General features: G+C 43.3%; 1 protein-coding gene and 1 long non-coding RNA gene across 3 annotated transcripts in view; one reads left to right on the top strand and one right to left on the bottom strand.

The window, feature by feature from the left end:
• The window catches only part of LOC132817698 (uncharacterized), a 31392-nt gene that overhangs the window by 8345 nt on the left and 6611 nt on the right, over window positions 1-16436 (top strand). The gene's annotated exons all lie outside the window — the stretch shown is intronic.
• The window catches only part of map3k2 (mitogen-activated protein kinase kinase kinase 2), a 120845-nt gene continuing 108882 nt past the window's right edge, over window positions 4474-16436 (bottom strand). For both annotated transcript variants that reach the window (XM_060828215.1, XM_060828216.1), the window contains 4 exons: window positions 14774-14905; window positions 12546-12675; window positions 10749-10926; window positions 4474-9070 (listed from right to left, as the gene is read on the bottom strand). In XM_060828215.1, coding sequence (XP_060684198.1) covers window positions 8845-9070; window positions 10749-10926; window positions 12546-12675; window positions 14774-14905 — 666 coding nt within the window. In that variant the 3' untranslated portion in view covers window positions 4474-8844. The remainder of the gene's footprint in view (window positions 9071-10748; window positions 10927-12545; window positions 12676-14773; window positions 14906-16436) is intronic.

The following is a 16436-nucleotide window of genomic DNA, read 5'->3' as shown; positions in this document are numbered from 1 at the left end:
TACAGTGCATTCAATACCACCCTGTATCTGGACCATCTCATTTATCCTAGCATATGGTCAATGGAAAAGGATTTGGAAGAGCCTGACTTCTATTTCCAAGTTCATTAGGCAAAACCTGTATCAACCCTCAAAATTAAAAAAAAAATGAGATTACTGTAAGCGATGACCTTATTCTAAGCAAGGGTCGCAAATTCCTCTCTCCGCTAATTTAACGGAGGCGTTTAAGCTAAACAGCCATTAATCTTTGCATGTGGAGATCACTCAGTAATTTCAAAACACATTCTCTCACATTTATCTATATATTTATAAATTGTTCTGTTGCATTGATTAATGGCCTTCAGATTGGATATGTTCTCTCCCTCTCTCCTTGTGCCTCCAACTGGGGCTAACTACTAACCTCTTGCTCTCAGCCACAAAGCAAAGTGCCATTTTCCAATGCATTTTGAAATTTAAATGTTTAAATTAAACATTACAGGGGGTGGGGGAAAAAGCAAGTGAAGGAAGCATTCAAAAGGGGTGTCTGGTAAAGGAGAGAGAAAACGGACCTGGTGACTGAAATGCTAAGTAGAGGACATCCTCTGCCCACAATCCACCTCAATCACATCTGAGCCAATGAGCACTCCTTCATTCCCCGCCACACACCTCAACCGTACAATCTTTAAGGCCTATGTGAGGCATTGTGAATGTCAGTACCTTTTACTATAGAGGTAGAAACAAATCAAAATGATTTGAACTTGCCATCCTATAAAATACAGCTTCAATCTATTTAAAAATGTTCTGAGGAAGGATCAAATGTTAACTCTGATGTCTCTCAACACATGCAGCCAGACCTACTGAGCTTTTCCAGCAATTTTATTCTGAAATGAACCTTTGCAAGGAAGTGATGATGCTGATTGTTTTCTGAACAGCAGAATTGTAGAAGGGAATTATACAAAACCCTGTTTCACTGAGCTTTGTCATTGAGACAATAAATCACATCACAATGTAATCACCTCGTCAGTACCAATTACACAGTCGCAGCAGCAACACTTGGGAGAAACACAGGCTAGTGAAGTATCAATGAGTTGAACTGTGACAGACCAAATAGCAAGAGAACGGGAGACATGTCACACTGAATAAGGGGTGTAGGAATGATGTGGATGAGTGTGAACGTGGAGCCCATTAGCTAGCTGCCCAATTACTCTCCTCACCATCTTCAAGGGAGAAGGCATGGTATGTAATGGGTGATTGGTTTGATATTCCACCCCTCAACCTGTTGGTGACCTTCATCTGCAGGGAATTGAAATTGATCCCATGGTCAGTGGTCTTGAAATCAATCGTGTCACCACCTGATGAAGGAGCAGCGCTCTGAAAGCTAGTGCTTCCAAATAAACTTGTTGGACTATAACCTGGTGTTGTCTGATTTTACACCCCAGTCCAACACCGGTGTCTCCAAGTCATTGGCTCACTTGTATTGAAAAGAAACGAGCAGCATGTTTGCCTATCGCCTCACAGCACGTGAGAATCCACACAAACATTTATATAACACCCAGCCTGAGGCAAAATCACTCAAATCGCTGGATAAGACAGTAAGAGACTGGCTCCCACATACAGTCTCAAATCTCAGGGCATTAGCGGCAGGTGCCTGAGGCCAGATTCCTTCAATCGAAACCCTGATGTACACTAGATGGAGGCAGCAATACTGTAGGATATGCTGCATCCGCTACTGGAAAACTACTTGGTCTTTTCCAAGTAAAACTGGTGACTATCTGCTAATGCTAACCCAAATCTGCATCTTTAACTGGTCCTCTCCACACAGCTCCACATGCTTACAAACTACACCATCAATCAGATGACCAATAGCAAGCTGGAGATCTCAAATAAAAGTACTGCAGAAACTCAGCAGGAATGGCAGCATAAATATTGGAACTGAGGAATCACAGCAGACTTAAACGTTAACTCGGTTTCCCTCTCCATCGATACTTTCAAACTGACTGATTTTTGTTTATCAGTAAACTGGTCAGCATCATACTTCTCTCTGCAGGACCTTCAGACACACAAATCAGCTGCTGCTGTTCCTGCAGGACCGATTTACTTTCAAAAATACTTCATGGGTCGTAAGGAGCTTTGAGACGTTCTAAGGTACTCAGAACTGATGCAAAAAGGGACGAAATATCAGACTCCAGTCTCACTATGAGACATATAAAAGTATCAGGAAAACATACCTATGCTCCTTCCTTAAAATGTTAACCTGTTTCATTAACAGCTACAGGGATGTATAATTTCGCTAATGTGATTTTTAAAAATTTGCTTGTGGGATATTGGTATCATTAGCTAAACCAGCATTTACTGCCAGTTCCTAATCTGACCAGAGGGTAATTAAAAGTCAACCCCATTGCTGTGGGTCAACAGTCACACAGAGCAGACCCGGTAACGACAGCAGATTTCCTTCTCCAAAGGAGATTAGTGAACAAGGTGGGTTTTTATAACTGACAGAGTTTTTACATGGTCAACATTAGACTTTTTTTAAAAACCCACAACTTTACTGAATTCAAAGATCACCATCTGTCATGAAGGGACTCATACCCATGTACCTAGAATATTCACCTAGGGTTCTCACTTACTAGTCCAGTGACAGTACCATAACACCATTTGCTCCCTTTAATGTGAGGGGAGTATACATCTTCAAATATCCAATATGAAAAGCAGATTACACTTTCCCTCAAGGAGCTGTGTGCCACAATGTGGTTGTACCCTTAACTACAATTAGTACCTTTAAATGTTGGTTACCACCAACAAATGGGGAAACAGACTTGAATCATTTTAAACCCTCTTGATCTTCACAAATTAACTCTTCAGAGATTGAATGCATACGACACAGTACCCGTATAGCGGTTGTACATCTCCTGAACCTGTGAAATCCAACATGGTTGAATGACATGAGAGTCAGCTATTGTGGCATAATGATAGTGTCCCTACTCCTAACCCAGACGTCTAGGTCCAAGGCCCATCTGCCCCAGGTGTCACAACATGTCTGAACAGGTTTATTAGAGAACATCTGACATGAAAATCAACCCATTTTAACTGTGTTACTGAAAGGCAAGACTCAGAGTATCAACCTTCCCAGTAAAAATGCTGTAGGAATGGAAAAGCATCGGAATGGTGCAATAGGAAGAGTATTTGCCTGCAGTTGGATAACAGGTACAGCATAATGCAGAGAGTTTTATTCGAAATCTAACCCCATGGTGTCCCTGTCCAGGGAGTGTTAGATGGGGCAGTGTAGATGGAGCTTTTCTGTTTATGTAACTCTGTACTGTTTGATGGAACAGTGTAGGTGTTATTGTTTAAAAGAGTAGAGTAACCTTTACTCTCTATCTCACCCAGTCCTGGAAGTGTTTGATAGGACTAGTAGCAAGGGAGCTTTGCTTTCTCTTTATTTTTTAGTTTAAGAATGTAGAGGTAGCTTTACTTAACCCTGTGTTGTCTCTGTCCTGGGAGTGTTTGATGGGGAAAGTGTAGAGGGAGCTTTACTGTGTCTAACCCTGTGCTGTGCCTGTTCTGGGAGTGTGTGACGGTGACAGTGTTTGAGCACTAAGGTCCAAGCATTACAGGAAAATGTGAAAGGCTCAACAACTAAGGACATGGATTGAAGTTAAAAGACAGGGAGGTTTAGAGGTGAATGAAGGAAGAATGTTTGACAAAAGACCAAAAGAACTGCAGATGCTGGAAATCTGAAACAGAAACAGAAATTGCTGGAAAAGCTCTGCAAGTCTGGCAGCATCTGTGGAGGGAAATCAAAGCTAACATTTCAGGTCCAGTGACTTTTCTTAAGAACACTGAAGAATATTTTTCACCCAGAAGGTAGTGGGCATCTGAGACTCAACGCTTGGAAGGGAGATAGAGGCAAGAACCATCAAATCATCTAAGCTGCATTTAGGTGAACATTTAAATGCCATAGCATGCAAGGCTACGGGGCGGCTGTGGAAAATGAGACTAGAATAGACAGGTTTTTGATGACTGGTGCAGTCAGGTCAAAGGGCCTCTTTTTACATAATAAAATTCTATGTTTCAACAAACTTAATGATCAATTTTTTTTTCAAATGGAAGGCAAAAGGACATGTTTACATTTTTTAGGGGGGTATAACCATGTCTAACAAGTTCCTAATTATCCTTGGGAAAGTTTGAGATCCACCTTCATAAATTGTTGATATGCCCTTGTCAATAAATCAGTGGAGGTTAAGATGCTAATGGAATGTTACCTTTATCACAAGAGGATTTGAATACAGAAGTAGTGAAAGTGAGGACTGCTGATGCTGGAGATTAGAGTCAAGATTAGAGTGGTGCTGGAAAAGCACAGCAGGTCAGGCAGCATCCGAGGAGCAGGAAATTCAATGTTTCAGGTAGGAGCAGTTTTCTGCCCGAAACATTGATTTTGCTGTTCTTCGGATGCTGCCTGACCTGCTGTGCTTTTCCAGCACAACTCTAATCTTGACTACAGGAGTAGTGAAGTCTTCTTTCAATTGTATCGGTGCTTGGTTAGACCATACAAGGATTACTCTCCTTATCTGAGGAAAGCAAGTAGTTGCCACAAAGGGAGTAGAGCAAAAGTTCACCAGACTTGTTCACAGAATAGCGGGACCATTCTCGGAAGAGAGATTGGGCAAACTGTGCCTATATTGTCTCGAGTTTTGGACCAAAAGCAGAGATGTAAGTAAGGTGTTTCCCTGGTTGGAGAGTCTAGAGCTGTAGGCTCAATTTAAGAATAAGAGGAAAGCCTCTTAGTCTGAGATGAGGAGAAAATGCTTAATTCAGAGGGTTGCGAACCTTTGGAATTGTTGACCACCGAGGGCTGTAGAAGCTCATGTTCAGGGCAGAGGTGAATACATTTCTGATGATCATTGGAGAATATAGTTTTGAGGATGGGGTGAGTAAATGGCATTGAAGTGTTTGATCAGCTATGACTGCACTGAATGTTGGGTAGGCTCGATGGGCTGAGTGATCCCTTCTCAGACTCTAATTTTTGTCATTATTTTTGTTCGAGCCTAAAGTTTAATAACTTCAAGGTTTTATCATAAGGTCAGTGTACAATTGCAAATGGAATGAATGAAATTATGGTTTGGGTACCATTTCAATGGGTAAGCATCCTGCAAAGAATGTTTATAATCAGAGGATTTCACTAATTTTGTAATCGTGAATACAGAACACTTTGTTCACTGCTCAGAGTCTGGCTACAATTGGTAAATCTGTGTTCCTACATAACCAAGGTCCACCATAGTTGCTACAGGCAACATCCTAGTTAATAATCAGGGGCTCTTATTAACCAGTGAAACCTTTATAAACAGTTTGATATTAATCAGATCTTGATTAACCTCGTGGTGCCAACATAACCAAGAGCCTATGACTTACTCTCTCGAAGCATTAACATTGTCAAGCATCAGTCAGCTAAACGGAAGCTCTGATTTGAGACGGGGACCAAAATAATCTTCAAAGATACTGGAGAAATCAAAACATCACAGGAGGTTACACACAAAGACCTAATGGGGTTGTTATTACCAAACCTGGAGGAAGATCAGGTAGAATGTTGGCTTTATATGTCTCCCAATTATTCTCCACCGAGTTCTGGAGTGAAGTCAAGCAGGTTTTAAACCAGCGCTGTAGCTGATCCCATCAATAGTCCTGTTAGGCAGCTTCAGTTTAACCTGACCCAGCAGGACAAATACTTCAGTCAGTGACAGAGACTGGATTAATCACAGGGTGGACTGAGGATAGGCTGATCTAAACAATCTACTGTCAGAAGTATTGGGATCACAGTAGACACCTCTCCAGTTTGAAGACCAAGAATGTTAGTAGGAAAGGCAAGTGTATCAGTGAAGCACTATGACCCCTGTGGTAGACACATCATAAACTTCTTAAATGATGTTGTTCAATCAAAGCCTTATTTCCAAGTTGGCAGAGAATGAGAGAGATTTTGCACGAAGTACCAGGCAAGGATTAACACCAGGCAGTAGCTATCAGGAATCACTTTCTATTTTAAAGCAGATTACATACGGCACACTTTGTTCAGGAAACATGGTTAAAAACCACCATGGCTATTAATACCCAAGTAAATTTGACTCTCTCCTCAGACATTCCTGCCCTGGTTGGGTTTAGATCCTATGTAGTCATAGGATCTCTCACCTCATTTGGTTCAGAATAGATGCTGACCATATTTTGGCAAACTAACTGGATTAAAAAGGCATTGAGCAAAAGAAAATCCAATTGAAATATTAACCTGTTTTCTTCTTTCAGCTACTGTCTGATGGCTGAGTATTTCCAACATTCACTATTTGGCCACCTCCAATGATCAATTATCCTCAGTGTTGGCAAGACATTTGTTAGACAAATGAGAACAACCAACTATGTGCCTCTGTAGTACCTTTATGCTATGATGCTCCGCGTGGCTCTGCACTAATAAGATCAGAGATAAACTTCCTGCCTGTACATTAAGATCAGACTCATTTACAGGGCAAATCTTCCCCATTCTTGGAATGTAGTCCCACCTTCACATCCAAACACTCAGATCCTCATTCAAATGAACCAGAAAGGAAGCACAAGGGAAGAGATGAGTGAATATGAATTGTCAGAGGCATTGCATCAGTTGTGTGTTGTCGCAACAGCATTCCCTTGATGCTGTTTGACACAGCAGCTTATTCTGGGATATAACCCAGTTCTTTTTGAAAGGCCATGGCATTCAAGCCAGGCTGGTAAATTGAAAGATACAATCATAAGGAATCTGTATTTGTATAGCACTTTTATGCTTCCCAGGAGTGATCAAGTAAAATCTGATGCTGAGCTGTTCATGGAGATATTGGAATAGGGTCTAAATGGAATGCTTTAAGGAATGAGAAATAAGGGGAAAGTTGGAGAGATTTAGGGAGGAAATTCCAGAGCTTGGGCCCCAGGCATCTGAAGGTGAGTGGATCAATATAAAAATCAGGCCAGGATTAGAGTGCAGAGCTCTGACAGGACTGGAGGAAGTAACAGACAGGGGTCTGTGAGGTTATGGAATAATGAGGCACAGTTTGAGTTTAAAGAGACAGGAAGGGAATCTTGAATGCAAATGATGGACTAGATTCCAATCATGGGATTACCACATCACGAGTAGTTCATCAAATATTCTTCCCGATTTGTTCAACCTCCACATAATGATGCATTAAGCCAGAGAATTAGAGCTGGGTAACCCAAGGCTAAAATGTAAAACCAACCGTAAAGCACTGAATTACCAAACTCGTGGAGAGGGAATGCTGTTAAACTAGAACAATACTGTTTGGTAAAAACCGCATAAATTGCACAAAGCAGCTGCACAGGGTAAAGTGTCAATTAAATTCTCTTTTAAATATCGGCCCAGGACACAATATTGATCTAAGTGAAGTAAGGCTGTGTCCCAGAGAGTCAGCTCTGCTCAGTGATGGGACCTTTTAGATATTGTTGTCAGGACACGGGTGGGATTGGCTCGGTGATCCGGAGCTGTCCCGAGGCAGTCATGGGCCAGCAATGGGACTGTAGCAACCAGCAGATAACAGAGGCAGTCCGGCAGAGGAAGGGATTAGAACAGCCAGATGGATCAGGAACTTGCTCCCGAGGAGTGGACTAATTTATTATCAAAAACAAAAAAAAACCTAGATTTGAAAAATGATTCCATCTACAAAGCAATATAAAAGATCTGTAAACATTAATCGAATAACATCTATAAAAATGTGGAAGTGTAATTTGGTGGCTAATGTTTCAGCACCGTATATTCCTGAGATTAATTAAACTCAGATAATGCCTTAAACATGAAGTACTCCAAAGTTCCGAGCCACCCTACAAGCCATGGCTGGGAACATAATTTCTGGAGTGCAGGTCCAAGCTGAGGGCATCAGCATCAGTTTAATGTGAAATCATGATCCATATAGTGGTACCTGTTTTGGCCTAAGACAGTGCTGCAGAGATTGACACACTCTACTTGAACTAGACACCAAGCTATGGTGTCTACTCAGACAAATATCTACTTTTGTCCAGGTACCCATTCAAAAGGATCCAATGGCAGACATACACAGAGGCCTTACAGTGAAGGCCAATAACACATTTGGCAGGTGTAGAGATGGCCACAGACACTGCTAAATAACAGCAGGAATAAAAAACTGACAAACATTTTCAGGGCAGGTTCCAAGTGTGAGAAATGAAGGAGAAACACCAGGTGCTTTGTATTCTGATTGAGGCCAGACCCTGAAAACAGTGATGTTCCCTCTGTCAATCTGTACCACTGACTATACTGGCTTATGTGGAAGTTGAAGGAGGAAGAATTGATGGTTACTCTGGGTTACACACCCAACTACAACTTTGCCCAATGGATTCAGAGTTCTATGCTGTGATAGAATACTAACAGCAAACCTGTCGGGTTGATTGGCTTCACGTTATATGAAAACATCCTGGTAGACATTCTGCAACAAACTACCATTGCTGAAATGATTTGCATAACAGTCTATTTTCTAACATACTGCAGGTTCAACATACTTAGAGAGGCTCAGTCTCTGCTACTTACAAATGGCAAATAAATTCATACTTCTAATGGGGAGTAGAACCTGTCACACTGCATCGGATGAAGAATAAACAGGAATGGGTTATGTAATAAAGTGCTTTACCTTGAAGAACATCAGAGTACTGTGTGAATACACTGTAAAAAACCTTCTGATCATTCCCTTTGTGAGAATGCAAAAAAATCTCATTATAAATACAAATTTAAGTATAAATTACAACCTAGGAAACACCTAGAATCACCAAAATTATACATTGAAAAAGTGCAATCAGATAGAAAATAAATGCATCAGATGTTGAGGTTAGCTGCTAGTGATAGTGCACAAAAGTGTGGCGCAACAGTTCCTCTGCTGATGGCCTCTGCTTCGCCTCCACAAATATCTTTTTCAAAAAGTCCCGACTGTGGTCTGACACGTGAGGTGGCAGCTGAGGATTCGTCGGCTGAGTGGCGATCTTGAAGATGGCTGCCATGGCTTCAAACTCAGCCCACGGGGGCTTTTCAGTGAGCATCTCCACAACTGTGCAACCAACACTCCTGCAAAACGTAATGAGGCAAAACCAAAGCCAAAACTCATACTGCTGGTCTTGGAACAGAAAGCCCAACCTCCTCAAACAAATGTAAAGAAAAGCAATGACTCTCAGAAAAAGCAGTCTTAAGTTAAAAAAACCCTAGGCTCTAGGAGAAAGTGAGATCTGCAAATGCTGGAGAGTCGGAGTCGAAAAGTGTGGCACGGGAAAAACACAGCAGGTCAGGCAGCATCTCAGGAGCAGGGGTCTCGACACTTTGGGCATAACCCCTTCATCAGGAACCCTGCTCCTCAGATGCTGCCTGACCTGCTGTGCTTTTCCAGCGCCACACTTTTCACTCAGAATATTTATCTCCCAAGTTATTGATGGAGAGATGGTCGTGATGGGGCGATGATGGTGCTGGTTTGGGGGGTGGGGGGGGGGGGGGCATGTTTGAGGCTCAAACATTTATTTTTAATGGATTTGCTGTACAGTAGGAAGGTAGCAGTCAATCAGAAACAAGCTGATTTGGGGCAGCACGGTGGCTCAGTGGTTAGCACTGCTGCCTCACAGCACCAGGGTCCATGGTTCGATTCCAGCCTCGGGCGACTGCCTGTGTGGAGTTTGCACGTGCTCCCCCCGTGTCTGCGTGGGTTTTCTCCAGGTGCTCTGGTTTCCTCCCACAGTCCAAAGATGTGCAAGTCAGGTGAATGGGCCATGCTAAATTGACCATAGTGTTAGGTACATTAGTCAGGGGGAAAATGGGTCTCGGTGGGTTACTCTTCAGAGGGTCGGTGTGGACTGGTTGGGCTGAAGGGCCTGTTTCTACACTGTAGGGAATCTATCTATCTTTCTAATACGGCGGCTATAATCAAAAACAGATCAATAAAAATACAGTCAAGTACAACCTGTTAATGCTCCTTATAAATTTTCATTTCTAAAACAAAGTAAGCATTTGAATATTAAGAGCTATTTAAACAAAAAGCACGAGCAGATTGATGGAAACTGCAATTTGACACAAGTATAAGATACAGGATAGCAATATACTATTACTACTGAGAGTCAGTGGTGGAGGGAATGAATAATGTGGATATGCTGCCAATGAGGCAGGCTGCTTCCCCCTTGATGGTGTTGAGCTTCTCATGTGTTGTTGAAGCTGCACCCACTGAGACAAGTTGGGAGTATTCCATCACACTCCTGACGTGTGCCTCATGATTTGTGGAAAGGTTTTGGGGAGTCAGGAAATGAGTTACTTGTGCAGTATTCCTAACCTCTGCCCTGCTCTTGCAGCCAAAGTATTTATATGGCGAGTCTTACTCAGTTTCTGAGCAATGGTAACCCCCAGGATGCTGACAGGTTGAAGTTCAGGGATGGCAATGCCATTGAATGTCAATGAGCAATGGTTAGATTCTTTGTTGGAGATGGTCATTGCCTTGTATTTATGGGTACGAATGATGAGCCCAAACCAGGATATTTGAACGTGTACTGCTTCAGTATCTGAGGAGTGACAAATGGTGCTGAACATTGCGCAGTCATCAGTGAGCATCCCAACTTTTGACCTTATGGAGGGAAGCTCATTGATGAAGCAGATGGAGATGGCTGTGCCGAGGACACTACCCTGAGGAACTGCTGCAGAGATGTCCACTCTGAGGTTTACTATGACTGGTTTCATTCATAAAACTTTAATTCAGGTCGCGTCAACTTACCAGATATCTGCTTTTCTGCCGTAACCTTCACCACTGATCACTTCTGGGCTCATCCAGTACGGCGTGCCAGTGACCGACTTCATGCCTGTCCCCGACAGACAGATAGTCTGCAACCTTCTACTTGCACCAAAATCTCCCAATTTAACATTACCAGCAGAATCCCGTAAAATGTTGGCTCCTTTAAAACAAAGGACACCATTTCAGTCCAATTTCCAATACCTAACAGTGCCCTCAACAATCACAGCATGATGTCCTTATGCTGCAATTTAATAGCAAATTGATGGAAAGTCACAAAGCTCGCTGATGCACCAGAATAACGCAATAAGTGCTCCCCTTGCACTTACACATGTCAAATTCTCCCAACTTACGGGTGAAGTTTGCTCCATCATTACTAAAAGTGTGATGCTGAGATTCCAGATGCAACAAATCACAGTAAAGAGAGAGAGTTGCTGATTGGAACTGCCTGCATTTAGCAGTGCCATCCTTGGTGCAGGGCAGGTGAACAACACTCATACCAGCACTCCTGGGTGAAACTAGAACAAAATTAAACTTCTGTCACCAAAGGACAAGTCAGGCAGGATTCAGAGCAAACATTTGTTGTTGCTTCCACCCAAACCTCTCCAGATCTCCAATGTGACTTGGTTCCAAAACCATCAGCAGATTACTGGGATACTGTGAGGTGACCCTCAGGTTAAACTGCCACTAGTTGTCTGTCTCTCTCTCTCTCACACCAATGAGGGAGCAGCCTATGGTCCTCTGGGACTACGGCAGCTTTATCTTTCCCCTTATTGGGATATTGTCAATGTGTCCATTCTTCATGTATAAGTCTTGAAAAGCGAGCTTCCTTGGCTGTTGCACTCCAGTGAGCATCACAACCAAGGCCAATTCTTTTCTTGCCTATGACAAGAATCCCAGATAACTTACCCCTCTGAGAAAATACTTGGAGCAGCAAGTTGTTACGATCTGGAAGAGTAACTTTCAAAGGCAATTGAATAAATGTTAGAAAGGAAAGAGAACAGGGGGAAGCCTAATTGAATATCACCCTTGAAGAGTTGGAATAGACACAGTGGCTAAATGGCCTCCTTCTTCAATATTCTTCAAGATATCAGCAACTATATTCAGCAGTGTCTTCAAGGTAGAGATTGATAAATTCTTAATCTTGCAAGGAATTAAGGGCAATGGGGAGAGTGTGGGTAAGTGGCGTTGAAACGCCCATCAGCCATGATTGAATGGTAGAGTGGACTCGATGGGCCGAATGGCCTTACTTCCAATTCCAAGTCTTATAAGCAGGGAAACCAGAGTGCTGGAGAATAGATTGAAAAATGTTTGAACTATTATTAGTGAAAATATGAAGTTACGAGAGAGAGAGAGAGAGAGAGAGAGATTAAAGATTGAAATAAGGAAAGAGAAATCAGACAGAAGCAAAGTTTTATCTGAAGCACATAAAATGCTAGAAACATTCAGCCAGTATTTATTGGGAGAAGCAAAGTTAATGCTTCAGGTTGGCCATGGCTTGCCATAGATCCTACCTGACCTTCAAAGCCATTTCCAGCAATATTCATTTTTTTTCTATCACATTTCCAGTCTTTGCAATATTTTGCTTTTATCTTTAGGACACTATTCCAATAAAGCTACTCCAAACATCTGGGCATTGTTAGTACAGGTAGATTAGAGTTTATTTCTGCATCAGAGTTTACAGTCCAGGGAGCTGCAAGTTCCTTTCCCCTTTCTGTCCAGTATGTAGCCTCAGCTGACTGTACATATTATTTCAGTGCATAACTTTCTGTTGGCACTCACCTTTTATATCTCTATGTACAATCATGTTACTGTGGAGGTAAGAAACACCTTCCAGGATCTGACGAGTGTACCTGCGAGTCACGTTCTCTGTAAGAGCACCATACGCCTTCAGCTGGTCTTTTATTGAACCCTACAGAAGGAGATTGTAATTCAATCACTTGTAAATTCCCTCCAGACACTGCTATGACCAGATTACTTAAACAGTGGCATAGTGATAGTATCACACAATTAGCAATAAGGCAAATGCGCTGGGGACATGGTTTCAGAAGCCATTATGGCAGGTAATAAGAGTTTAAAGTCAATTAAAACATCTGGAATTGAAAGCTACTCTCTGTGAATGATTCAGTAATCTTTCTTTACAGAAAGAAAACTGCAGCCCTCTTCGCCCCAATCAAAGGCACCGACAATCAAAGTTTCCGACACTAAACATTTATTTTACCAGGAAAATCTGAGAGACTTTAGAGGTGTCTGCATTTGCATTTATCAGCAGTTTACAACAGTTCAAAACTGCTTCTTCATCCTTATTTCCGGCGTCTGATAATTTAGTGACCAGTGTGGAAGTACAAACTTAAAAATCACACAACACCAGGTTATAGTCCAACAGGTTTAATTGGAAGCACTAGCTTTCGGAGCGCCGCTCCTTCATCAGGTGGTTGTGGAGGACACAAGTGTAAGACACAGAATTTAGAACAAAAGTTTACAGTGTGATGTAATTGAAATTATACATTGAAAAATACCTTGATTGTTTGTTGAGTCTTTCATCTGTTAGAATGACCATGTTAGTTTCACTTCTTTCATATGTAAGTCACAAAACTTTTTTTTTAAGAAGTTACATTCTCAGGTTAACTGTAACAATTGGTGTCAGCCAGACAATATGTTGAAAGTGTTAGCCCCGGGTATTCTCTGTCTGTGCCATAATGTTTAGACTGATTCAAATTTAAAAAGTGAGACAACATGAATCCATGCAGTTTTTGAGCAAAGTACAATGTAACTCTGTATTCGAACAGGTGAAAGACTCAACAAACAATCAAGGTATTTTTCAATGTATAATTTCAGTAACATCACACTGTAAACTTTTGCTATAGATTCTGTGTCTTACACTTGTGTCCTCCACAACCACCTGATGAAGGAGCGGCGCTCCGAAAGCTAGTGCTTCCAATTAAACCTGTTGGACTATAACCTGGTGTTGTGTGATTTTTAACCTTTTACACCCCAATTAAACACTGGCATCTCCCAATCACATGTGAAAGGACATTTATTGACCGTATTGGATGAACTCAATCCAGATTCGCAGCCTGGACCTGGTAACAGCTTCTGAGCTGAATCATCCAGGGCTGTGGCTTTGAAAAATCTTGAAAAAATTTACAAAACATTAAGCGTTTTGCACGAATTCAGACAAGTGCCGATCTTGAAAATGTACACTATTTTAAAAAGAATGATGAATCACAACCCATCATTAGCAATGATAGTGAAAAGCCTGTAAAGAACCAAGTAAACTTTAAGAGGACAAAAAACTTTTTAAATAGTTCATTCATGGGACATGGGCAACACTGGCTTGCGCAGCCCCTCCTAGCTGCCCCTTGAGAAGGTGGGGGTGAGCTGCCTTCGTGAACCGCTGCAATCCATGTGCTGTAGGTTGACCCACAATGCCCTTAAGGAAAGAATTCCAGGATTTTGACTCAGTAGCACTGAAGGAACAGCGATATATAAAAGTCAGGATGGTGAGTGACTTAGAGGGGAACCTGCTGGAGCTGGTCTTCCCAAGTATCTGCTGCCCCTGTCCTTCTAGATGGAAGTGGTCATGGATTTGGAACGTGCTGTCTAAGGATATTTGGTGAATTTCTGCAGTGCACCTTGTAGATAGTACACACTGCTACTACTGAGCGTCATTGGTGGAGTGGGAGGATGTTTGTGGATGTGGAGTCAATGGTAAACTGATGGTGACACTGATGTGCGGTCGTAATAAATGCAGCAAAATTGAAATGTTACTGTACATTTCCTGACACTTCAGAACCATAGTTTTTGATCAGGATAATATTTTTGAAAGACACAGCCTACCCTTCAATGCTTCCCTCTCAGAAATTCGGCTTTTCCAAGTGTTCTCAAGTAGTCTTTGTTCAAGTAATTGTTAAACTGACTGCCCTACAGTTTTCAAGCTGTGTACCAAACAACGGAATTAGGAAAGACACACTATGATTATGAATATCCAGTGTTTTGTTTAAGCTTACCCCTGGCATATACTCCATAAAGATAGAAAGAGTTCTCTCTTGAGGGTCTCTCAAACAGCCATAATACTGGACAATTCGCTCATGGTGCAGATTCTTTAATAGCTGGATCTCACATTCAAGAGCATTCACCTCCTAAAAATACAGAAAAATTAGGTTGTTAGAAAATCCAACGCATGCAACACACAGAAAGGCTTGCTACACAACAAGGAATTTTAAGAGTTTTTAAAATATAAATACATAATCAGAATCAAAGGCCATTGATGATAGGCCTCCCACCTCACAGTGCAATTTCTCCTCCATTGCTACAACCCCCACATTTCCCTCTCCTGTCAGCATGCTGCCTCCCAACCAACACATCTCCTGACAGCACGCATCCCACACCCTCACCCCCTCCAAACATCTCTCCTGTCAGCATGCTGCCTCCCAACCAACACATCTCCTGACAGCACGCATCCCACACCCTCACCCCCTCCAAACATCTCTCCTGTCAGCATGCTGCCTCCCAACCAACACATCTCCTGACAGCACGCATCCCACACCCTCACCCCCTCCAAACATCTCTCCTGTCAGCATGGCACTCCACACCTCAACTTGTTAACTTGCACCCCCTCACCCCCCCACCCCATGTCTCAATCCTCCAACAACATTTACGCTGCACACCTCTCCCTGTCAACATGGCACCCCTACACCCAATGCCCTAATGCTTCGTAAACATGGCCCTTCACGTCTCCCCCTCCATTCACACAGCTCCCCACATCTCCCCCTCCATTCACACAGCTCCACGTCTCCCCCTCCATTCACACAGCTCCCCACGTCTCCCCCTCCATTCACACAGCTCCCCACGTCTCCCCCTCCATTCACACAGCTCCACGTCTCCCCCTCCATTCACACAGCTCCACGTCTCCCCCTCCATTCACACAGCTCCCCACATCTCCCCCTCCATTAACACAGCTCCCCACGTCTCCCCCTCCATTCACACAGCTCCCCACGTCTCCCCCTCCATTCACACAGCTCCCCACGTCTCCCCCTCCATTGACACAGCTCCCCATCTCCCGCTCAATTAACAGCTCCCCACGCCTCCCCCTCTATTAACACAGCTCCCCACGTCTCCCCCTCCATTCACACAGCTCCCCACGTCTCCCCCTCCATTCACACAGCTCCCCACATCTCCCCCTCCATTAACACAGCTCCCCACATCTCCCCCTCCATTCACACAGCTCCCCACGTCTCCCCCTCCATTCACACAGCTCCCCACGTCTCCCCCTCTATTCACACAGCTCCCCACGCCTCCCCCTCCATTAACACAGCTCCCCACATCTCCCCCTCTATTCACACAGCTCCCCACGTCTCCCCCTCTATTCACACAGCTCCCCACGCCTCCCCCTCTATTAACACAGCTCCCCACATCTCCCCCTCCATTAACACAGCTCCCCACGTCTCCCCCTCCATTAACACAGCTCCCCACGTCTCCCCTCCATTCACACAGCTCCCACATCTCCCCCTCCATTCACACAGCTCCCCACGTCTCCCCCTCCATTCACACAGCTCCCCACGTCTCCCCCTCCATTCACACAGCTCCCCACATCTCCCCCTCCATTCACACAGCTCCCCACGTCTCCCCCTCCATTCACACAGCTCCCCACGTCTCCCCCTCCATTAACAC

Source organism: Hemiscyllium ocellatum, chromosome 7 (assembly GCF_020745735.1).
Source record: "Hemiscyllium ocellatum isolate sHemOce1 chromosome 7, sHemOce1.pat.X.cur, whole genome shotgun sequence".
Classification (NCBI taxonomy): domain Eukaryota; kingdom Metazoa; phylum Chordata; class Chondrichthyes; order Orectolobiformes; family Hemiscylliidae; genus Hemiscyllium; species Hemiscyllium ocellatum.
The sequence above is the reverse complement of the archived record's forward strand: the minus strand, read 5'-3'. Positions and strand labels throughout refer to the sequence as shown.